The 25,679-nt window shown below is 39.6% G+C and overlaps 1 protein-coding gene across 2 annotated transcripts in view; it reads left to right on the top strand.

Annotated features, from left to right (window-relative positions):
• Positions 1-25,679, top strand: part of SRGAP1 (SLIT-ROBO Rho GTPase activating protein 1) — a 353,136-nt gene that overhangs the window by 322,756 nt on the left and 4,701 nt on the right. For both annotated transcript variants that reach the window (XM_006154138.3, XM_006154137.3), the window contains exons 16-21: positions 5,168-5,273; positions 7,878-8,102; positions 12,775-12,854; positions 21,907-22,087; positions 24,057-24,191; positions 24,315-24,654. In XM_006154138.3, coding sequence (XP_006154200.1) covers positions 5,168-5,273; positions 7,878-8,102; positions 12,775-12,854; positions 21,907-22,087; positions 24,057-24,191; positions 24,315-24,654 — 1,067 coding nt within the window. The remainder of the gene's footprint in view (positions 1-5,167; positions 5,274-7,877; positions 8,103-12,774; positions 12,855-21,906; positions 22,088-24,056; positions 24,192-24,314; positions 24,655-25,679) is intronic.

The raw sequence follows: 25,679 nt of genomic DNA, 5'->3' as shown, positions 1-25,679 counted from the left end.
GGGCGATTTCTCACTTTCTATCTCTCTGTCTCTCTCTGTCTTTCTGGCAAATGCACACACCTTATAACAAAAAAATTCTCAAAAAGAAAAAGAAATTGCCTTTAAGAGGTAAAGGGACTATGTTTATAACTGAGAGAGAGAAAGATCTTAAAAGTAATGCCTGTGTCTTCTAGGTTGCAGAGTGATTTTTTTCTCTGTGGATGTGACTAATATTTAAGATTAAATAATTTAGTAAGAGTGGTTTCTTTTGCCTTATTTCCTTTCCTTTTGTTGTTAACTTTATATCCCACAAACTGGCTTTAAGCTGCTAAAACCCTACCCCTAATTGTTGACTAACTTTAGGGAAATAGCTAAATAGGGAAAGAGCTTTGAGAATTAGGAGACTCAACTCTTAAAACACCCACAATTCTCAATAAACAATGGCAGAAGTTTTATGTTATTGCCTTGTTTTTAAGCATCACCTTTTAATATCTTCAAATGTGACTGGAAGAGAGTAGAGGTTATTGCCAACCAGGGACCCCTCATGAGGCAATTCAGCTTTATAATTACTAGTTAATTAAATATATTAAACTTTCTAGTTGTTTGGTTTCAGGAACTAACATAACAACACTTATACAAACACAGTATTCTAACAGACAAGGGGATAAATGCTACCAAATTTCAATATTTATTTGTTTAGTTAAGAGAGAGGTTGTTGCTATAGAGTACATGCACTCACCACAGAGAGAGAGACAGAAAGCAAGAAATGATTTCCTGGGGTGGGGGCTTGTGGGGGATAGCCATGCCGCAATCCCTTCTCCTCCATTTTCCTCTTGGGATTTTGGGCATGCAGCACCCACATGCCCAGCATGAGTTTAAGCTGCCGATCCAGGACTTGAACTGCTGTCAACTACATGGGAGTCAGTGACATAACCATTATGCCAAGCTGCTGGTCCCTCAATGGTTATTTTAAAGAACAGATCATGATAGCTATAATTTTACCTTTGAAGAGTTTTATTCTTTTTCGTTTTTTAGAGATAGACTTTCTACATACAGGTGTTCTAAATCATCTTTTTTACTCTTTAACTTAGAATAGCAGCAACTATCCAACTTTCTTTAAAAATCAGGTATTTTAGGTAGTAAACTTTCAACCAGTTAATTTCTGGTAAGAATTAATAATCTACCTAGGTCTAAATATGTAGCCTTTATATAAACAAAATTTTCCCCATTAAATTCTCAGTGGCTTTCAAATGACTTCAGCTGTGGCTATTTCACCTTTCCAGTCTGTACAGTGCAGGTTCCCAAGTGTCACATGAAGTTGTCATGGAAGATAAACAGCCTAATCTGGGACATATTTTGATCTTACCAGGATTGAATCAAGTGGAAATATTGGTAACTTAATTATTGAGTTCCTGTGACCTGAGTGAATTTATATACATGTTTAGTAACTTTTTTAAAGCCTCTTAGTCCCTTTTTTTTTTTCAGAAAAAAAAATCAAAACCATTTCCTGGAAAGTATATAAACAAAGTGTTTATACTCAATAGATGTAACTCCTACCTACCTTATTAATGGTATTTTTTTTTTCACTTTGAAATACTGTACAAATAAAAAGGCAGCATATAAGGTATGCTATCATATCCCATTTAATATTGCTATGATCACACTATTATTAATTTAGTTGTATATTGAAAGAATACAAAAATGATACAGGGATGTTAATTGTACGTTGATGTTTTACTTACATTCTGGTCAAGAGCTTCTGAAATCACATTTTCTAAAAGATAGAACTGTTTCTAACTATGACATACTTAAAAGTGGGAATGAAAATGTTTTTTTCCCCAGGAATCCCAATAAATTATTTGTCACTTTGCAAATTCATTTGTGGTTAAGCAAAAATATTCCATATACACTTTTCACACCTTTGCAGCGGTGCAGAGGGGAAAATAAATGCCCAATTTGATAATAAGTGAAAAGTAGCTGGGACCAGCACTGACGATTTCAGGGAAATGATTTTGTCATGAGTAATTAAGGCATTGGTTCTCAACCTTGGCAGCATAAAAGAATCTTGAGCGTCAGCATTTTACAAAATCTTCCGTGGGCCAGCAGGTGGCACAGTGGTTAAGGCACTAGACTCCCACGTGGTGGACCACAGTTTTTTTTGTTTTGTTTTGTTTTTTAGAGGTTTTTGCTATAGGGCGCGTGCGCTCGCCAGACAGACAGAGAGAGACAGAGAGACAGAAAGCAGGAAATCCCCCCCCGGGGGGGGGGTGGCCACGCCGCAATCCCTTCTCCTCCATTCTCCTCTTGGGATCTTGGGCACGCACACACACGCGCCCGGCATGAGTTTAAGCCACCGGGTCCGGGATGCGAACTGCAGTCGACTACGTGGGAGTCCAGCGACATAGTCATTACGCTAACTGCTGGTCCCGCACAGTTTGAGTCTTAGCCCCAGTGGCTTGAAATTTATACCAAGTGTGTGTGTGAACATGCCCAAACTCACGAGGAGAATGGAGAAGAAGGGATTGTGGCATGGCCAACCCCCTGTAGGGGTGATTTCTTGTTTTCTGTCTCTCTGGCGAGCACACATGCCCTATAGCAAAATCTTTAAAAAAAATTAAAAATCCTCACAGTGAACCTAAGTCAAATTTGAGAACCACTGTTTTAAGGGGAATTGGAAAAGGAAACTGAGTTAGGAGTATCATGATAGTACAATTTAGAAATAATAAAGACTTCAATTAAGAAATTAGCCAAGAGCTATCCTGAGGTAGAAACAATAGAATTTGTTTTCTACACAATAGAGAAAAATGAAACAAAGATCATCTTCTTAGACGTGATGTAGCCTTAAGGCTGGACGAGGTTACCTTTGAGGAGAACCAGGAAGGGACCTTGAGAGATAACCACATTTATTCATAGAAAAGAGTATCTAAGAAGATAGAAGCTAAAAACCTGAAAAGTGAGAGGAAAATCAATTAACGATGGGGTCAGCAGCTAAGGACAATATTTTTTAAGTAGGGTATATAAATAGCTCAAGAGCAATTAAGAACAAATATAGTGAAAATGAAATTATAGAAAGCTTCAACAATATTTTTTAATATATTGTTTTTCTTTTAAATATTTCTAAGTTGTATGTATGCTTAGTGGGTGTTGTACTTTATAATGATATATTTTCTTGACATCCAATAAAAACAACCAGACTCGTGAAACAGGAAACACAGGCTTGATCTCAGCTCCATCCCTTGGGTAACACCCTTGGGAATACTTCCCCAGTTCTCATTTTCCTGATCTGTTAAATGGGGGTGACAGTATATGCCCTACCTACTCCATAATGTTTATTCCCATTAAGTTAGATAACAGATGTGAAAGTGTGTTGTAAAATATCTGTGATCATACAATATCAGATTATTGGTGCATATTGAGCATCCCTAACTCAAAAACTCCACAATCAGAAATGCTCCAAAATCTGAAAATTTTTGAGTGTCAACATGACATCACAAATAGAAAAATCCACAACTCATTTCATGTGGTAGATTGCAGTCAAAACACTGTCTAAGATTACCTTTAGGCTATGTTTACAGGTGTGTAGGAAACATAAGTGAATTTCATGTTTAGACCTGGGTCCCATTCACAAATATCTCATTATGAATATGCAAATTCAAAAATTTAAAAAAAAAAATGGAATCCAAAACACCCAAACATTTTGGATAAGGAATACTCAACCTGTAATAACCTTTCAGCTACTATTCACAAGCACCCTAGTATTGAGCATTTTTAGATCACTTTTTTTTCTACTAAAGAAGTAAAGTAATACTAGCAATTCCCAGGTATTCCTCTCTTCAGGGAGATTACCATCCCACAGAGAAAACTGGATAAGGATAACTGTAAACACCAGAGCAGGCATCCCATTGAGAGCAGGAATCCTATTGCTAATGCATTCCTAATTCTTGACTCAGTGCTTGAAACCTGCTAAACTTTTAAAGATTTTTTTTTTTAAGTTGAGGGACCAGCAGTTGGCGCAATGGCTATGTCACTGGACTCCCATGTAGTCAACTGCAGTTCAAGTCCCAGACCCAGTGACTTAAACTCACACCGGGCGCGTGTGCATGCGTGCCCAGGATCCCAAGAGGAGAATGGAGGAGAAGGGATTGCTGTGTGTCCATCCCCCCAGGAGATGATTTCTCACTTTCTGTCTCTCTGTCTCGTTTTTTCTTTCTGGTAAGCGCGCGTGCCCTATATCAAAAACCTCTCAAAAAAAAAAAACAAAACAAAACAAATTGATGAGGTGGGGCTGGCAGGTGACATGGTGGTTGAGGGCACTGGACTCCCACAAGGCTGACCCCGGTTTGAGTCCCAGTGCTGGTGGCAGTTTCCTTTCTTACTTTCTCTCTCTCTCCCTCTCTGGTCAAATTAAAATAAATAAATAAAATAAATGAAGTTAAATTAAATAATTTTTTTTTAATGATGAGGCTCAGCTACAGTGATACAAGCAAGAGGGTGCCACTGTGCAGTGACTGGGGCTACGTGGGAGACCCAGGTTCAGTCAGCCACAGTTAGGCACAGTAGCATGCACCTGTGGACCTGGCTAACTGGGAGGCTAGGACAGGAGGATCGTGGTATGCTGAAACTGTGTCAAATATACCTCCCTGTCTCTCTTTCTCCCTCCTGCTCACACTCTCATAAATTAATCATTGATCATTAAAATTAACCATCTAAATAAAATTCTGTGGTAGTTTTGGGAAAGAAGAATTTCAAAACCTGGCACATTACTTGTATCATAGTGAAAGACAAATGAATATATGCTGGATTCATGCATAACAGTTCAGGGAGGAGTATTATGCCCCCAAAAGCTACTTTAGGTAACAGGCAGTAAAAGGGAGTCAAAACCACATCAGGTGCAAAATTTAGAAAGAGCAGCAAGGGAAACATGATTTTTAAATCCGGAAGGACTAAATTACTCAAGGCCAAGACCATGAAAATCAGAGAAAGCAATGATGAGTCAGAGGAGATGCCCTCAGAAATGCTGGTACACCCAAGCTTATCACCTAATCACTACGTTGGCTATGACGGCATCTCACCCAAAGGCAAAGTAGTACTTATGTTTAGATATGTACCTGTAATTTATGTGCTGCAATGTCCGGCTTTACGTGTGGCAAGTGAGAGAATCCTGACCATGTGTGTCTTCTGCCTGCAGGAATAGATCATCTCTATGAGAGGGCTCTTCACATCCGCAAACTCCTCTTGACCTTGCCCAGGTCGGTCCTTATAGTGATGAGGTACCTCTTTGCCTTCCTCAATCAGTAAGTACCTGAATGCTCCACCAGAAATGCCCATCTGGATGCTGTCTTTGTTCTTAGATCTGTGAAATGTACATGGAGTTCCATTTGTCAACAGAGTCAAAGAGAAAAATGATCAAATATAGACCAAAGGTGCATTTTTCCTCAGCAAATCAAGGTCATTGCTATGACAAATGAAGGCTCTGGATGCAGAAACCGTGGCATAAATGCAAAACTACCCAAATGCTACTAAAAATAACACTTCGGTGAAATATGTTTTTATAACTTTCATCCATAGCTAATGTCGTGACTGTTTTTTGTCAAAATGATGTAAACCACCTGCTCCTTGCAGAAAATGTCCATGATTTTTAATGTTTTAGTCAGAGATAGAGGGAAATCATAGATGATACTTATATACATAGATCTAGAAAAGAATTTCTGTAAATTTGCCATAAGGAGACCTAGTCAAGATATTTCTGATACTTTCTCTAAAACAATGCAACAGAACTCCAAAAAATTAGTACATTATTGTCAAAGGAACTACTCTTTTCATTTAGCCAGCTTCATTTTCAGTGTTATTATTTCCTGATAAACAGGTTCTGTTATAAGGACATCTTCTTCATGTCCTGTCAGGAGTCTCCTTGCTATTCAACATTTCAGTAAGGAATTTGGAAATAAATCCAGGGGGAGTCAACATATTGAGTGAGCTTGGGGAAATGCTTTCTCATACGGCATAGATTCTCCCTCCCTAAAATTGGGGTATTGTGTCTTTATCTTACTGGAGGTTTTGAGTTCTCAATAGCTATGGGGATTTATTACAGACCTGTGCCTAGTCCTGAAATCATGTACTCAGGTTGACCTTAAGAGACCTCAAGTCTCACACGATAAGGAAACGCTGGCAGAGAATCATATGGAATGGGACTCTACTGCTAACCATGGGGTTCCTAAAACATGCACAAATGACAGTAGGAACCTCATTTGTTCAGAAGTCCCTACTGGAAATAAGCAGTGTACAGAGACATGTTTCGGTTAGGTACATGCCATCCATTTTACCTTTAAATAAGCCTAGTCGCCTAGGCCTCTGTGAAAATCCAGAGGCTTGCTACCCTCACTTTTACACTGAAGTGTCCTCTCCCCACTGAGGACTCTGCTGGTCTTCTTCATACTGTTCCAACCAAATTTTCTTGACACATCTGAGTGAAACCTACTGAGAACCAAAAAATCACAGTGGACTAGGAAAGCATCTGTTAATCTAAAAATTTTTTTAAAAATCTGAATCTAACTTACGGTGTATCTCAACAGAATGGCAAAAACACTGTGAAGCAGACAGGTGGCACTTCTTCCACTGGTTCTGCCCAAAGTTGACCCCTAGCTGCCTGCCTGGTCTTCGCATAGAGACCAGGGCCCAGCCTCCAGGGTAGGATGCTTCAGACAGGAATTTTAAAGAGATAGATTAGCTATTCTTTTTTTTCCTTACAGAATCAAAACTTGGAAATAACATTTTTATATCAAATTTTTGCTTTATAAGCCAACACTAAATTAAAGACCTGGAAAGATTAACTGTGGTTCTCTCCACTGGGTTAAAGTGTGTTTTTTGGAAATGAGATCATTCTTATTCTGAATCTCATTTCTTTTTCTTGCATCTATTTTCAAGATGATCTGTAACATGATCATTTGCTGTTCATGTGAACCTGTTTTTAAGATAAGATGTTTGAGAAATAGCAGAAGGAAATGGCATATGTTAGCTGTGGAAATTATGCTTTGTATTTTCTACTTTCTAGACTATCTTATTTCCAAAAAAGGATAAAGTGTCATGTCATGTGGTATCTGTTTCTGTGTGTCTGTCACCATCTCAAAAGGTAGTTAAGTGTCCTCTCTCTCCTTCCATTTGTCATCTGTTCACCTGGATTTTATGTTTCCTTTCAAGATTGACATTCTATACACTGAAAGATAAAGTCCCTAAACTCCCTAGAACAGAACTTACCCTGTGTTAGAGATATAGCAATAAAGAGCTGGCTTATTTTGGGTCACCTGGGAAAATACTTCACAAATATTCATTGGATCGAATTTAGAAATTAGTACTAGACAACTGGAAATCTCCCCCAAAGTTTGCTAGCCTTAAGTGGAAAAACTGAAGATTCTTTTTCCCTTCTCCTGCACTTTATAGTGTCTTTTGTGACCCTGGTTGTTGCCTCTTGGTAAACTTACCTCAAAATAGATAATGAAGCCTGGAGTAGTTACTTGCTTCCTTTCAGTAGTTACAAAGAAGAGATGCTTTGTTTTCTCACAGGTTTTTCCTCAAGGTGTATAGGCGAAAACTGAAATCTCAGACATTTTTTGAGAGGTGAAATATAATGTTGAAGACATCCAGATAAAGTATTAAACTACCTTATGACTGAAAAATACCACTTAATTAAGCAAGTTGGACTTTCCTCAGTTTCTACTTCAAGCTCAAAAGTCATTTTACTTTCTTTGGCATTCAGCAAACCAACTTAAAGTAGAATGGAATATTTTACTCTAGTCACAAAAATAAAATATTTTAGATTCCTACTTTCAGAATATGAAGTAATCATCCATTTTCTTTCTCCCCCTTGTTCCTTTATAACACCTTTCTTGATTCCTTGTTAGTCTCTCACAGTACAGCGATGAAAATATGATGGACCCTTATAACCTGGCCATCTGCTTTGGCCCGACATTGATGCCAGTCCCAGAAATACAAGATCAAGTGTCTTGCCAGGCTCATGTGAACGAAATTGTCAAAACCATCATCATCCACCACGAGACTATTTTTCCAGATGCTAAAGAGCTAGATGGCCCAGTTTATGAGAAATGTATGGCTGGAGATGACTACTGGTAAGTCCAAGAATAGTAGTTCTCTGTCCCCTCAAAAATCATGGAAGTAGGGAGATCAACTTAGTTAGGGAAAATACCCACAATCCATCAATGCTTCCAATTAAAAGAAAAAGGTAAGAGGAAGAAACAGCAATGCTTGAAATAAGTTAGAATACAAAGACCCTTGAAAACACTGGCCTTTTATTATAGAAAATCATATTGATCCCAGGACCAGCAGTTGACATAATGGCTATGTCGCTGGACTCCCATGTAGTCAACCACAGTTTGAGTCCTGGACCTGGTGGCTTAAAACTCACTCTGGGCATGTGTGCATACGTGCACAAGATCCCAAGAGAAGAATGGAGGAGAAGGGATTGCACCCCCAGGGGGTGATTTCTCACTTTCTATTTCTGTCTCTCTCTGTCTTTCTGGCAAGTACACGCGCCCTGTAGCAAAAACCTCTCTGAGACAAAAAAAAAAAGAAAATCATATTGATCCCTCCAAGGATTGCATATTTTAAGTAAAGCTATGATAGCATGACTTCTGTGAAGAATAAAGTTTTGTGTTTATGGCCATACCACCTTGATCTCATCTGAATTTGGAATCTGAGCAGAGTCAGGCCTGGTTAATACTATGATGGGAGAATAAAGGTTTTGATGTCATATAGAGCTATGTTAACTATTATTCTTGCATTAAAGCAAAAAAGGATAGCTGATTGAATTGACAGATTTTATTTTCATCCTGAACCTGGTAGTGTGTTGGTTTGTTTGTTTGTTTGTTTTAGTTTTTGTATGCACTCACTAGAAAAAGACAGAGAGGGAAAGTGAAAAATTACCCCTAAGTAGGGATGGCCATACCGCAGTCCTTTCTCCATTCTCCTCTCAGGATTTGGGGCACGCATGCACACATGCTCCGCAGGATTTTCAAGCCATAGGGTGCAGGACTCAGACCATACAACCAGCCACGTGGGAACCTCTACACCACCTGTTTGCCTGTGAATCAGATAGTTTTGATTCCAAATAAAGTATTTTAAAATTCTCATTGTAGAGAAGCCCTGTCAATGAAATGTATTTTCCTATTTGTTTTCATTTTCACTTATACTCTTAACTACTGTTCTAACCAATTAGAGTTGAAAAGGTCATTTTGAGCACATTTATTATATTAATTTGTTTTTAGTATAAGTTTTTTAATATGACACCTCCTAATCAAGTGTAAAAATGGGGCAGATGTAGTCAAGTGAATAATTTCAAAGGCAGGAAATGATAAAATATTTGCATTGACTATATGGTATAAGTTTCCAGTTTCTGAAAAATGGATATCGGAAGCTTCATTCCCTTGAGCCTCTCTTCCATGCCGGCTACTCAGTGCTGTGATTGCTTCTTTATCGTGAAGCTGAGAGGCCAAGGAGCCTGTTCAATGATTAGTAGTAAATGGAATAGTCCAAAAAGGTCTGATGCCAAAGCCCACGACTCTTCCTACTCAACAGACTTCCTACCTCAGAGCCTACCCTGTGCAGCTAACATTCAGGAGCAGCTGGAAAGAGACTGGCTAACTCCCTGGTCGTGGACCCTGCTCGGGATTATTTCCCATTGCCTTGCTGAAGATTAATGGGAGTAGAATGGGTGGCTGGAAAATCGTTAGATAACCAAAAGCACTTTTTCCCCCCCTTGAACCACAGTATGGTCATATAGCTTAAGAAAACGAGCACTCATTATTTCCAGAAGCAGTGCGTTCTAAATTAGCCACAGGCATGCTAGATTCCGGTTCTGTAGTATATTGAGCAATTTTATACATGAGCTACAGTTACAAAATACTTACTTGAGTACTTATTCTGTGCAAGGTTCTGACTGAGCTTGGCTCTTGAAAAGTAAATGGATAAAACAGCCCTGCTGAGGCACATAATTTCATTTTCATATCCGTATTTTTAAGGCCACTGTCAAAAGCATACTTAGAATTTCCAAATTTTAGGGGTCTATCAGTAAACTCTTGTTGTCTTGTTCTTTTTCCCCCTCTTTTTATAAAATTATTTATTTATTTATTTATGTTAGTTTTTTGGTAGAGGGTGCATGCACTTGCCAGAGAGAGACAGAGGTGGGGGTGGGGGCAAGAAATCACTCCCCAGGAGGGATGACCACTCTGCAATCCCTTCTATTCCAGTCTCCTCTTAGGATTTTGGGCATGAATGTACATGTGCCTGGTGTGATTCTCAAGCCACAGGTCTGAGACTCAAACCACACAGACAACCTCGTGGCATCCAGTGCCTTACCCTCCACACCACCTGCTGGCTCTCTCTTTAATTCCTAGCAGGCATGTGTACTCACCAGAGAAAAGGAGAGAAAGTATGATCACACTGCAATCCCTCTTTGTCCATTTCTCCATCCTTTGTCAGAGTTTTGGGCATGCACACACAAATGCCTGGCCTGTCTTTCAAGGTGGAGCTGGGATTTGAACCATGGTCAGCCACATGGAATCCAGTTCCCAAAGCACAGTGCTTAACCAATGCAGTATGTGGCTGTCCCTGTCTTGTTCTTTTTATCAAAGAGCAAGTATTACAAATGGCTAGGCAATATTATCTGATGTGTTATATTCTAGGATATTTTGTGGTCATCACTTCTCCCAAACAGGGTAAAAACCTGTGCTAGTCTTACAGGCAGTAATATGTGCTGGAGTATGCCCTTCTTATAGTGTTCTCTGTGAACATTGCTCACTATAAATACAAAGTCAGTAATAAATTAGTTATCCTTATTCTGCAACACTACCAGTATAATTGGGCTTTCATAGTAATGTCAAGTTCATATTTGTGAATGGTACATTTCACTTATAACCCACTTTTGAGGAGAGGTTAAGGTAGTGTTAAATAATAAGTTCTGTGTTATTGTTTTTTTTTTCTTTTTTTTTTTTTAATTTGCTATAGAGCATGTGCACTTGCCCGAGGAAGACAAAGAGAGAGTAAGAGAGGGAGAGTGAGAAATAACCCCACTGAGGGGATGGCTATACCACAGTACCTTCTTCTCCATTCTCCTCGGGAATTGAGGCATGCACACAAACTCACCCCAGCATGTTTTGTAAGCCAAAGGGTTCGGGAATCAAACTACATAGTCACCCATGTGGGATCCCGCTGCCTTAACCTTCACCCCACTGGATGGCCCACAAATAAATTTTAAAAGAGGCTAAAATCATGAGTCTCATAACAGATAAAAATGAGTATCTGTCAAGAAAAGATGTTTCAACCTATGCAAAGGAGGAATCAAAGAACCATCAGTTTATATGTAGTAAAGGAATGATAAAATGAACTTACAGGATCTGGTCTATCCATAAAAAATAATCATATCCCACCAGAATTCAAATGATTTGCATTACTATGGAAAAAATTCTTTGTAATGCTATCAGTTTTTCATAAGATAACATCTGCCTTTACAGAGTTGTGAAATAACCTAGTCAAAAATGAATGCACAGGGGACCAGCAGTTAGTATAATGGCTATATCGCTGAACTCCCATGTAGTCGACAGCAGTTCAAGTCCTGGACCCAGTAGCTTAAACTCTCGCCAGGCCCATGTGTGTGTGTGTCCAAAATCCTGAGAGGAGAATGGAGGAGGAAGGATTGCGGCATGGCCATCTCCCCTGGGGGGATGATTTTTTGCTTTCTGTCTCTCTGTCTCTCGCTGTCTTTCTGGCAAACGTACATGCCCTATAGAAAAATAAAATAAAATAAAATAACCTCTCAAAAAAAAAAAAAAAAAGATGAAGAACAGAACCAGCAATTGGTGTAATGACTATGTCGTTGGAATCCCATGTAGTTGACCACGGTTCAAGTCCCGGACCCAGTGGCTTAAACTCATACCAGGCGGATGGGCGCTCATGCCCAAGATCCCAAGAGGAGAATGGAGGAGAAGGGATTGCAGCGTGGCCATCCCCCCTGGGGGTGATTTCTCACTTTCTGTCTCTCTGTCTCTGTCTTTCTGGCAAGCGCACGTGCCCTATAGCCCAACCTCTCAAAAAAAGATGACTGCACATAATATACTACCATAGGACCAGGGGAGAGATGGGGAGTGGGGTAGGGGGAAAGGTTCTAGCATTCCACTGACAGTCTGTCCAGCAAGTCTTTTAATCTCCCAGAATCTTATGGTTTTCCTCACAGCAGCAATTGTTCATTTAAAAAATTCTCTCCGTGAGCCAGTCCCATGATACAGTGGTAAAGTGCTGTACATAGAAAGCTGGATTTCACATAACTGACCATGGTTCAGATTCTGACCCTGGTGGCTTGAAAGACATGACACTGGGTGCATGTACATATGTGCCCCAAATCCTGATAGTATGGAGAAATGGTGGAAAAAGCACCCCTTTAGGAGTGCTTTATTTCTCTTTCTGGTGAGTACAGATGCCCTTTGACAATTGGAAGAAAAAGAAAAAATTGGAAGAGCAGCAGGTGGTATGATGGTTAAGACACTGGACTCCCACGTAGCTGACCGCAGTTTGAGTCCTGGATCTGGCAGCTTGCTTTCTCACTTTTCCTCTCTTTCTCCCTGTCTGTCTCTGGTCAAATTAAAAAATAATGAGAATCAATTAAATCAAATTAAATTAAATAATTCTTTTTTAAATTAATGAACACAATTAAATAAGTAATTCTTTAAAAAAAATAAAAAAACTTTCCACTTTGGTGTGTCTCATATGAATTTCCTTTTCATCCTACAGTGACAGTCCATACAGTGAGCACGGTACGTTGGAGGAAGTGGACCAAGATGCTGGTACAGAGCCCCACACCAGTGAAGATGGTATGCCCGTGCTTATGTTACTATAAAACCCATCCTAGGGACCAGCAGTTAGCATAATGGCTATGTCGCTGGACTCCCATGTAGTCAACCACGGTTCAAGTCCCAGACCCAGTGGTTCAAACTCACGCCGGGTGCGTGCACATGCATGCCCAGGATCCCAAAAGGGGAACAGAGGAAAAGGGATTGCGGCATGGCCATCCCCTCTGGGGGGTGATTTCTCGCTTTCTGTCTCTCTGTCTCTCTGTCTGTCTGGCGAGTGCATGCGCCCTATAGCAAAAACCTCTCCAAAAAATTAAAAAAAAAAAAAAACCATCCTGATAGCCTTTTTATTTTTTTAACAATTGCTGATATTAAAAATTCAGAAGGTACAAGAGGATAGTTTTTAAATATGTCTAAAGTATAAGGAATAATATTACAGTGAACACCCAAGGAACCAGCACCAAGGTTTTAAAAAAGCACATCATTAACTTTGCACATCCCTGAACCTGTTGCTTTCTTTACTCCCTTGGTATAACCACTGTTTTTGTTTTCAAACAGTTTTTTTTTTTCTTTTTCTATTTTCTTGAGCTTTCTAGAATTGAAATCGTACTATGTAATATTTTTTATGAGTGTTTCCTATTTAATATTATGTTCTGAGATTTACACACACAGTCACATGTGGTTATAATTATTTATTTTACCACTGTATAATATTCCATTATGTAGCTTTTCATCCTCGATAAATATGCATGGTGGTTTCTGTTTTTTGCATTGTTGTGAATATTCTGAACCTAGAAGTACTGCAAACATACAGGTGTTTCTCTAGGACATACATCTAGGGGTAATTGTATCTTCAATTTTATTAGGACCTGCCAAACCATTTTGAAAATGGTTATACTAGATTATGCTAATGCATACTCCACCCACAGAATAAGAGCCTTTTAGATCTGTTCACTCATCAGCATTCAATTTTACCAAATATTTTACTTTAATATTGTCAGTGTATATGATATTGTTTGGTATTTGTCTTTTTTTTTTTTTTACTGTTGAATGTTTCTTTTTTTTTACTTGAAATTATTTATTTTACGTCCATTCAGTGAACATTATTACAGCATACAAAATGCAATTTCCCATCCAAAATACACTATATCGTGGCTTAATCACACATTTTATCATCAACAAATTATTTTCCATTTCTTGTTTTTTAAATATGTATATATATATTTTCCCCCCTATTCCTCACCCTCTGCCATTTCCCACCATCTGGTTGCTTTCCATTCCTTTTTCCATAGCAACTGTACTACTTTGCATTCCAACCAGCAATGTGCAAGAGTTCCAGTTTCTCCATATCCTTGGCAATACTTATTACCTTTTGTTTGTGTTTAATAATGGCTGTTCTAACACGTGTGAGGGGAATCCCTCCCTATGGTTTCGCCCTTCCCTGATGATTAGCGATGTTGAGTGTTCTTGCATATATACCTGACAGCCTTCTGTACGCCTTCTTTGACCTCATTTTCTCTTTTAAATTCTTAAGGTTTTGCTTTCCACAAGTAGGTCTTTATTCCACCAGGAATTTATGTGGGGATATTGTATGAAGTAGAGGTCAGTAGCTTTTTTCTCCTTATGGATATACAGTTGTCACAGTTGTCCCAGCACTTCCTTCCTTTCCTCCCTAGTCCACATCTTCCTCACAAGCCAGGTACCCTCTATGTGTGAATCTCATCCCGGACTCTGTTCTTCTTCCCCAGTCTACTTGTTTAGCCCTGTACACTGTCTTAACTCCAATGCCTTTAGATAAGTCTTAATAGATGGCAAAGCAAGACCTCTGCCTTTGTCCTGCTTAGTAATTCCTGGCTCCTTGCAATTCCACTTATAATTTAGACTCAGTTTTTCAAGTTCTTAAAAAAAAAGCCCCTTAAAAACATGAAGTTTTTGACTACAGATCTAGCCCTTCTACATATACTAAAAGGAGGAGCTTATCTCTGTACAAATATTCAGCCTTGCTGTCCATGAACGTATTTCCAGTTATTTAATGTCTCCCAATAAACGTTTATGCTTTCTCTGTAAAACTCTTCCTAACGTCTTAAGTTTAATGCTCAGCATTCATTTCAACACTTTTTATATTTTAATATAAACATATAAAGCTGTCACTTTTCTTTTAGTACCTCTTCAGTTCTATACACAAATTCTTCTTTTCTTTCTTTGGCTGTGACTAATTGGCTCTAACCCACCCGTGGCTTTCTTTTTTTTAATTTCTTCAAGTTCTATTTGGGATACGCTACATGTGCTGCCTGCTCACTTTTTATAGTCTCTTGCTTTTTACTCATAATGTCAGTCCTTCCCACTGTTTCAGATTGTTTCTGATCATTCTGTTTTTGCAGATTTGCTCACTCAATGAGCTTCTTTTCTGTGTGTGTGTGTGTGTGTGTGTGTGTTTTAAAAAATTTTTAAACCTATTTCTTGGAACTTCAGACTCATTTGAAAGTGGATTTCTCCAGAGAGGATTTTCACTGGGGAACAAGTAGCAAAGGATATTAAGATTTTAGCTTCAGGTTTTCCAGACTACTTTAGTATTAAGCATTTAAACTGCAAACCTGCCTGAGGACCTGAATGTGGCTGGTATTCTCACAGATTCTTTATACCTGATTTGAGATGAGCTATTTCATTAAGAGAGGACGGAAAATAGGGGAGATACAGTCTATGAAGAAGTATGAAGGACTAAAGGGCTGGATGATTTCTAGAACTAAAAGTTTCTAGAACATAGAGTGAAGTTCATTTCTTTTCTTTTTTGTTTTTTTTTTTTTTTTGAGAAGTTTTTGCTATAGGGCACTTGTACTCGCCATGTGTTTTAAAAAATTTTTAAACCTATTTCTTGGAACTTCAGACTCATTTGAAAGTGGATTTCTCCAGAGAGGATTTTCACTGGGGAACAAGTAGCAAAGGATATTAAGATTTTAGCTTCAGGTTTTCCAGACTACTTTAGTATTAAGCATTTAAACTGCAAACCTGCCTGAGGACCTGAATGTGGCTGGTATTCTCACAGATTCTTTATACCTGATTTGAGATGAGCTATTTCATTAAGAGAGGACGGAAAATAGGGGAGATACAGTCTATGAAGAAGTATGAAGGACTAAAGGGCTGGATGATTTCTAGAACTAAAAGTTTCTAGAACATAGAGTGAAGTTCATTTCTTTTCTTTTTTGTTTTTTTTTTTTTTTTTGAGAAGTTTTTGCTATAGGGCACTTGTACTCGCCAGAGAGACAGAGAAACAGAAAGCAAGAAATCACTCCCCAGGAGGGATGGCCACGCCGCAATCCCTTCTCCTCTCAGGATCCTGGGTATGCATGCACACGTGCCCAGCGTGAGTTTTAAGCCACCAGGTCCAGGACTTGAACTGCGTTCAACTACATGGGAGTTCAGCAACATAGCCATTACGCTAACTGCTGGTCCCTTTTTTTTTTTTTTTTAAGAGGTTTTTTGCCTTAGGGCCGCTGTGCTCCCTGGAGAGAAAGAGAGAGACAGAGACAGTGACAGGGAAAGTGAGAAATCACTCCCCAGGGAGGATGGCCATGCTGCAATCCTTCTCCATTCTCTTCCTGGGATCCTGAGCGTGCGTGCGTGCACACACACACACCATGAATTTCAAGCTGTCAGGTCTGGGACTTGAACTTTGGTCGGCCATGTGGGAACCCAATGACGTAACTGCTACACCATCTGTTGGCCAGAAGTTCACTCTTAACACTGAGAATGTGATACTTTGGGACTCAGGAAAACTTAGACCCTCACAGACTTAGTCTCCTACAAAAATAGAAAAGCTTACGTTAACTAGGCTGGGAAAATGCACTTAAGGCAAAATCTGCCTCTTGTGTCCTAAAGTTCAGTTTATCTTAATGGATTCCCACTCTCACTGAAATTTTGGTCTTTAGTATTCCTTAATGTCTTGATAGCTCATTGATTCAATTATACATTTTTTAAATTCAGCTTTATTAGTTGATTTTTGTAGGAGGGTAATTACTGTGTCTAGTGTCCACCATGTGCTAAAAAGAAATGTTCCATGTATCTTTAAAAGTAAGATGAATTGGGACAAGCAGGTGGGGTGGTGGTTGAGGCATTGGACTCCTACATGGCTGACTGTGGTTTGAGTCCTGGACCCAGCAGCTTGCTTTCTCACTTTTCCTCTCTTTTCTTTCTCTCTCTCTTTAGTGCATGCACCCTATGGCAAAAATCTTTAAAAGAAAAACAAAAACACCTCCTACAATAACTCTAGGCAGCCACCTTTCCTTCTCTCACCCCACTGGGGCTACTGTTCAACAGCTCTCAGTAGATAGCTGGGAATTTTGTTCCTAACACTTCCCCTGTAGGTGTTATCATTGTCACTATCCCATAATAAGATTAAGAGTATTCTCCATTGAGTGCCTCGTATACATAAATACAGAGGCAAACAAATTCATCCTCCCACCCCACGCAAAGGTGCCTTTTACAGTGAGGGTTGATCCCCCAAGAGCAACCAAATAGCCCAGACACCATCAGTCCCAGGGGTCATCAAGGTAAGAACCCTTATCTGCCTATTTCCCAAAGCAATGCAAGGAGAAATACAAGAAGAAGGAAGGAGAAATGTCATTTTATTCAAACATAAGAGGAGTTATAAGGGACAAATCTACTTGGCTCTCTATTTCTGACATAGAGAATTATTCTTACACTGAGGCGGGGAAAAAAAAATCTACCTGCTGCAACTGCCTAGGCATGCTCGTTGCTCACAGACAATATACTGAGCTAATAGGGCCAATGACCTAAACCTTAATGCTTGAAGCATCTCTCTCTCTCTGTGTGTGTGTGTGTGTGTGTGTGTGTGTCTGATCAAATTAAAATAATAATGAATAAAATTAAATTAATAATATTTTTTAAAGTAAAGTGAATGGACGATTTTGAACTTAGGTAAAAGACATTGTTTTAAGCAGGAGCTTCTGTTATACTTCTGTGCTGCTGCTTTTGAATGTTTCCCTGCCTTTACTACACAATCCTATCTTTGATCTTGGCTTTCTTTCTCTTTATGGCTCATTCATTTTTCTCTGCTGACTTCTCTAAACTTTTCCTTGCTCTCCCCAGTGGCAAGAAAAAGCCCTAGCCATCTCTCTTCACAAACATCAGTCTTGCCCATGCCATCCTCAGTTGTTCTTACCTCTTAAAATGCTGTGTGGGCCGCCCCGTTTTAGATAACATTTTGATCATGTTCATCTGATTTTGCTGGAAAGTAAAGCACTGGAAGCAATGCTTTCTTTCAGCTCACAGCCAACCTCTGAAGGACTGTAACTAAATTAACTAGAGTATTGATTATCTTTTTGATCACCCAGGTATTGTAATTTTTTTTCCTGTCATAGTATCACTAGAGTAAACAGCTTTTGTTTCTAAGACAGGCTGTCACTCCATAAAACCATCCTCTGCAAGGGATGTGTAATAGATATAGGAAGAAAATATCAGGGACAGCAAGGCCCCACAGAGAAAGTATAATGTGTATAACATTTTATATGAGAAATGGAAATACAAGACTCACTAGCACCAGGTGGTCATGGAATCAGTTTTGCTGGATTTTTCTTTTCCTTTGCACAAATTATCATAGCCTGGCAGGAAAACTAAGTGATCATGTTACTCTCTTAATATTGTTATTGATGTCAGCAGTAACAGCATCCTATGAAGTCTGCAGGACCGTGCAGAACGATGAGGCTCTCTCTCTACATGAAAGGGGCCCGATGCGCCATGCACTGAGATTGATTTGCTCTGTGACGAGTAGACCAAGATGTGTATAAATAGCTTATTGATTGACACTTGACTGTGAAATGGCTCTCACGGGAATAGAAAAAGTCAAAATAATGAAATTGCTGAGAATTACTAGTTGATGGACTAGGATTACCAATAAATTTGTTCTTGTGATTCATCCGGTCATTCTTGCATAACCTTCTACATTTAAATACAATAAGCAGACTCTGATGATCTGTTGCTAGTAGTTTCAAAAAAATAAAAAAACAAAGAGATGACAATCACAAAAATCATGATCGGGAAATTATAATAAAATGTGTATATATGTGTTAAATAGTTTTCAATAGCTCCTGGCCAGCATTGACAGTGTATGATTGAATGGCATTAAAGAGCATTAATGACTCTTCATTTCCTTTTGACATAGTATATATAGATTGCAATACTATGTTGTATACTGGTATTTTTAAACTTTTTTCAGTAAATATAATTATGTGTGTTTCCAGAGGAATTTGCAAATTATATGTCATGAAGTTATTTTTAATAAGTTAGTATGTCTTCATTCCTTCATGGACATGTTTATTTCTGTCCCCCAAAGAGAACTAGGATACAGATTTTAGTATCTGTCATCTCAGATCAATCAGGATTTACTCTTTATGAGCAAGTTTAGAACAAACTGTTCCCTCTAAATATAATGTTATATCTTCTCCTCTATGAAGCAGACTTGTATATATTTGATAAAGCTGTTAGTTATATAGTTCTCATAAAATGTTTGAAATTTTGGATTAAGTAAATCCAAACTTTATTAATATGTTTGTTGGTTTTTATGTTTCGTCTTATATGTTTCAGAGGATTTGGGATTTATCAAGTGAGAAAGAGGTCTAGTTGTATAGTCAAGAATTTCTCATGCAGTTATTACATACAAGTACAGCAGATGTTAAAGATATTGCAGTGGGACTAGCAGTTAGCATAATGGCTATGTCACTGAACTCCCATGTAGCCAACCGTGGTTCAAGTCCCAAACCCAGTGGCTTAAACTCACGCCAGGTGCATGTGCATGCATGCCCAAGATCCCAAGAGGAGAATGGAGGAGAAGGGATTGTGGCGTGGCCATCTCCCCTGGGGGAGGGTGGTTTCTCACTTTCTATCTCTCTGTCTCTCTCTGTCTTTCTGGCAAGTGCACATGCCCTATAGCAAAAACCTCTCAAAAAAAAGATTTTGCAGTGAGCTAGCCCTGTGACCTAGTGGTCAAAGGGAGCCAATCCTACATAGCCAACTGTTATTTTGGTCCTGGTCCCCGTTGCTTGAAAAACACACTGGGTACATGTGCATGTGTGCCCAAAATCCCAACAGGATGGAGAAATAGAAGAGATTTCAGGGTGACCACATGTCATCGGGTACCTCCAATTTTGAGGGGCTTTTTACAATAAGGTGCATCACAAAAAGTACCCTTTGTAACTATTTAGTTGTCCTCCTGTTTGCTTTCAACCTTTGCTGTCACAAGTGGATCAGATTCTAGGCCCAGTGTTCACTATCTTTTTTTTTTTTTAACAATTTTTAGGGGGATCATAATAGATTCAGAAGCAGTTGTAAAATCAATACCCTTCTGGGACTGGCAAGTGGCATGGTGGTTAAAAGTGCTGGACTCCCACATGGCCGACCACGGTTCAAGTCTCAGGTCTTTCTGGCAAGTGCACATGCCCTATAGCAAAAACCTCTCAAAAAAAAGATTTTGCAGTGAGCTAGCCCTGTGACCTAGTGGTCAAAGGGAGCCAATCCTACATAGCCAACTGTTATTTTGGTCCTGGTCCCCGTTGCTTGAAAAACACACTGGGTACATGTGCATGTGTGCCCAAAATCCCAACAGGATGGAGAAATAGAAGAGATTTCAGGGTGACCACATGTCATCGGGTACCTCCAATTTTGAGGGGCTTTTTACAATAAGGTGCATCACAAAAAGTACCCTTTGTAACTATTTAGTTGTCCTCCTGTTTGCTTTCAACCTTTGCTGTCACAAGTGGATCAGATTCTAGGCCCAGTGTTCACTATCTTTTTTTTTTTTTAACAATTTTTAGGGGGATCATAATAGATTCAGAAGCAGTTGTAAAATCAATACCCTTCTGGGACTGGCAAGTGGCATGGTGGTTAAAAGTGCTGGACTCCCACATGGCCGACCACGGTTCAAGTCTCAGACCTGGTGGCTTGCTTTCTCACTCTCTTTCTCTCTGTGTCTCTCTCTGATCAAACTGGAAAATAATACTGATGATAATAATAAATAAAGTTAAAGTAATTCTTTAAAAAAAATCAATACCCTTCTTTCAGTTTCCCTCAATGGTAATATCTTACATAAGTATAACGTAACACCATATTCACATGTCACCAGTATTATATGCATTCATTTGTGTGTGCGTTTACTTAGGTCTAAACGATTCTAAACGTGTGGACTGCTTTATGTGACTATAACCACAGTCAGGATGAAGAACAGTTCCATTACAAGGGTCTCTCATCTCTTTAGCCACAGTCACTTTCCTTCATTGCCTCCTCCACCCCAACCTCCGGCACCCACTAATCTAGTCTCCATCTCTATAATTATGTCATCCCAAGAATACCGTGTAAATGGGAGTGTAAATAGGAGTACACAGTATGTAACTTTTGGAAGACTGGCCTTTTTTTTTTACCTACCATCATCCCCTTGAATATCTTTTGCTCACTAGAAAATATAATTTCTGAATCTGGTCTTTTAATTTGAGTAGAGGACAAACTAAGGTTTGCTTGCTTCAAAGCTAAGATCCAAATTTTGTTACCGATAATAGAAAACATTAAGTTGTCATTATGGTTGGTGGGAGTTTGAAGATTTGATAGTGCAAGGGGAAGAAAGCACAGGAAAGTTGAATATATTTAACTTGATTTTACTTGATTTTAAAAAAATAAGCTAACAGAGCATAAGCTTCTTCATATTTTGGGGATAGTAATTTTTCTGTATTATAAATGACATTAGCACATTCTAAGGAAATTCCATCAATGTCAAAATAATATTAAAGCAATTGTGTTAGATATTACAATCCAAGGAGAGATTTTATATGATATTGCACAGTTTAAAATACTTCTTATTAGACTGTCATTACAGCCCTAGTAAGAGGCTGTGGAAATTAAGATCTAATGATCTGTTTCTTGTTGCCTGAAAAACTGATGACAGCAAGGGAGCGCTTTTCTGTATCTCTTTAAACAGCCTCTGTTTTCTCCTGCCTTGATTTGTTTATTACCCTGTCAGTCTGGATATCAAAAGCCCTGCCCCTCACCATCTTCTGTCGTTTTCTTACAGAATGTGAGCCAATAGAAGCAATCGCTAAGTTCGACTATGTTGGGCGGTCTGCCAGAGAACTGTCCTTCAAGAAGGGTGCCTCCCTGCTGCTGTATCACCGGGCTTCCGAGGACTGGTGGGAAGGAAGGCACAACGGGATTGACGGGCTCGTGCCTCACCAGTACATAGTCGTGCAGGACATGTGAGTAGTTCCCACGCCGATGGCCTGAGCACTCCTAATAGAAGCTGCATACCACTGTGCTAAACTGACCCTGGTCCTAGAAGAGAGCTAAAAGGATTGAGGAGAGAAAACACTGAGCTGAGCACAGCCTTTCTCCTTGCTAGTGACTCTTTGCTGACAGTCCCTCAGACCAGCATGTTTTCATTTCCCCAAGTCCATTCAGGAGATTTGGAGCAAGAACTAGTGGGAGATATATTTTGAGCTTTTGGGTTCTTAGAAAAATAACCTATGTTGGGCCACTCATGGCCTGGTAGTTAAAGGAACCAGATCCCATATGGCTTATGAGACAGTTTAAATCCACCCCCAGCAGCTTGAAAAAGTGTACATGTGTATGTATATCCCAAATCCCGACAGGATGGAGAAATGGGAGAGAAAGGATTGTGGTAAAAGCACACCCCAATGGGAGGTTCTCTTCCCTCTCCCTTTTTCTGTCTCTGTCTCTGGAAACTGCTGTGGCAGATTGCAAATAAATAAATAATCTATTAAGAGAATGGCTTTAATAGACAAAATGGCACTGGTAGTTATAAAAAAAATAAAAAATAAAAAATAAATAAAAAAACAGTGGTGCTCTTCTCTTGATGTCTATCTACTATTTCAATTCCAGATTCCCAAGAGGGAGGGTACAGGCCTAAAATCTAAGGGAATCATCTCTTGGCTTTTTTTTTCCCCTGAAGAAAAAGTTCTAATTTCAAAAATATTTAAAGACATAGGAAGAGGATCATAATATATATCAAATGAGAGAAACAGATTACAAAATAACATAAATAACATGTATAATATAATCCCTGTTTTCTGAAAAAAGTATTTCATAGCTTCACCAATTTAAGAGTAGCTTTTTAAGGACAAAAGAAATATGCCACACAAAACGTACACAATGCCTCAATGATCCAGCCTAATTTTAGAAATATTAAAATGCTGGGACCAGCAGATGGAGTAATGGCTATGTCGCTGAACTCCCATGCAGTGGAACACAGTTCAAGTCCCATACCCGGTGGCTTAAACTCACGCCAGGCGTGTGTACATGCGTGCCCAAGATCCCGAAAGGAGAATGGAGGAGAAGGGATTGTGGTGTGGCCATTCCCCAGGGGGTGATTTCTCACTTGCTGTCTTTCGGTCTCTGTCTTTCTGGCGAGTGCATGCACTCTACAGCAAAAGTCTCTTTCAAATAAAAAAAAGAAATATTAAAATGTCTATCTTAGAATCCAAGAAATATTATGTGCATGTCTACAGACATGCATCACGTGTAGTCATGCATCACTTATCAACAGGATGCGGTCTGAGAAATACATCACTGCCAGTTTCATCACTGTGCAGACACCACAGAGTGTACTTACACAAGCCTAGATGATCCAGCCCACCACACACCTGGTCTAGCCTCTCACCCCACTGCTATATATGCAATCTGTTGTTGATGGAAGCATTGCTAAATGGTGCATTTCTGTTCAAGGGGGGTAATCTTCAAAAAGCCCATGGAAATTGTAGATAAAGCTAAGCATGGATTTCTTTTTTATTTTTTTTTGCACCAAAATTAGACTGTACCTTAATTCCATGTTGCAGTGAACTTTCTGAAGTCCCCACAAATATTTGAAGTACCTAAACCTCTACATAGTTGTAGTTTCAGTACTATACATTTATATGCACACACTCACAGATATGTATCCCAGACATAGAAAAAGAGGCAAAGAAGGGTATTTCCTAAAATTCAAACAGTAGTCATCTTGGATATTATATTATGGGTAATGTTTGCTTTGTTCTTTTTTGTCCTTTGCATATCTAAAATTTCCAATTTACCTGCAATGAAATTGCATTTTTATAATGAAAAGGGAAAAAAGTGTTAATTAAAAAAAAGACTTACATAGATGCCATCACTTACTTCTTTGCTCCTACTTATCTAGCAAGAGAACCTCAGTCTTGCTTGTCACTGTTACAGGGATGATACATTCTCAGACACGCTGAGCCAAAAAGCTGACAGTGAGGCCAGTAGTGAGCCAGTCACTGAAGACAAGTCTTCACCCAAGGACACAAACTCCCCCACAGACCGTCATTCTGACAGCTACTTAGCCAGGTAAGTGGAGCGTGGTAATCAGGCTTCTGAACTCCTCTTCTCAGGGGCCACACCCTCAGCCCTGCATATTTCCCAGTGTGATAAGTTGTCCTATTTTCTCTCTCCCCTCCTTTGGCTATTTAGACAAAGAAAAAGAGGAGAGCCACCCCCTCTGGTAAGGCGTCCTGGCAGGACCAGTGATGGCCATTGTCCCCTCCACCCCCCACATGCTCTTTCCAACTCCTCAATTGACCTGGGGTCCCCAAGCCTGTCCAGTCACCCCCGGGGCCTGCTGCAGAACCGTGGCCTCAACAGTGACAGTCCTGAGAGGAGGCGCCGGCCCGGCCACGGCAGCCTGACCAACATCAGCCGGCACGACTCCCTGAAGAAGATTGACAGTCCTCCCATCAGAAGGTCCACATCATCGGGGCAGTACACGGGCTTCAGTGACCACAAGCCACTGGACCCAGAGACTATTGCTCAGGTACAGTGTTTTTAATGGATTACTGCATTTTAAGTACCTGGGTATGTTGAAGGAGGTATGAAGGATTTACTTTCTACAGCTGTGTTCCATTTTTATTTTGAGGAGTTTTTTATAAAGTTTATTTATTTTCATATGAGACAGAGAAAAGGACAGATGCCCTTGACAGAGCCTCACCTGGTTCCAATCCTCTCCCCACCCACTCAGCCAGCCATGACCAGATACATCCAGTGTATTCAAGTCCACCCAGGATCCAAACCCATGGCTTCCACATGCAGCTATGTTTTTGTACAGAGGAAAACAAAGGAAATTAGCTCATCCTTTATCTTAAGGCCTAGCTCTGAGTCTCTTTTGAAGAACCATTGGTTAACTGGAGTGCCCACACATACTAGGTTCATTGATTTAACCAAAGTCATAGCAGATATGCAGGACCTAAAACATTCAAACCCATCATTGGTGAATAGGCAGGACAACTTTAGAAAAAGAAGAATGATGAAGAAAGACTAGCCTTATCTGATCCTAAATGCATACTAAACTAAGTAAATAGACAAATTGATGGAACAGGAAGTAGAACCTCAAAACAGAAAAAATTCAGTAAATGAAAAAGATGATCCTTTTAATATGGTCTCAACAAGGACAGTCCTGAGAGGAAACGCCGACCCAGCCATGGCAGCCTGACCACGACTCCCTGAAGGAGATCGACAGTCCTCCTATCAGAAGGTCCACATCATCAGGGCAGTACACGGGCTTCAGTGACCACAAACCACTGGACCCGGAGACAACTGGACTTGGAAAATAGTGGATTAGCCAGAAAATGATGTGATCAGTAATGGTAGGCTGGAGCCACAGAGTGGCGTAACGATAAAACGCAATGCTCCGTAAGGCTGATTCATGTAGGAACGTTCTAAGTTCATGTCCAGAGACCCCCTTGAACACTCCAATCACAAGTGTCCCTGTGACCTGGAGCTGGCTAAGACTGGGGAGGATTGTAGTATCAGGACCCTCCTGAGGGAGACTGTCTCTCTTTC

Source organism: Tupaia chinensis, unplaced genomic scaffold (genome assembly GCF_000334495.1).
Source record: "Tupaia chinensis unplaced genomic scaffold, TupChi_1.0 Scaffold000395_1, whole genome shotgun sequence".
NCBI classification, from domain to species: Eukaryota; Metazoa; Chordata; class Mammalia; order Scandentia; family Tupaiidae; genus Tupaia; species Tupaia belangeri.
Note: the sequence above shows the minus strand (reverse complement) of the source record. Positions and strands in the feature narration are given on the sequence as shown.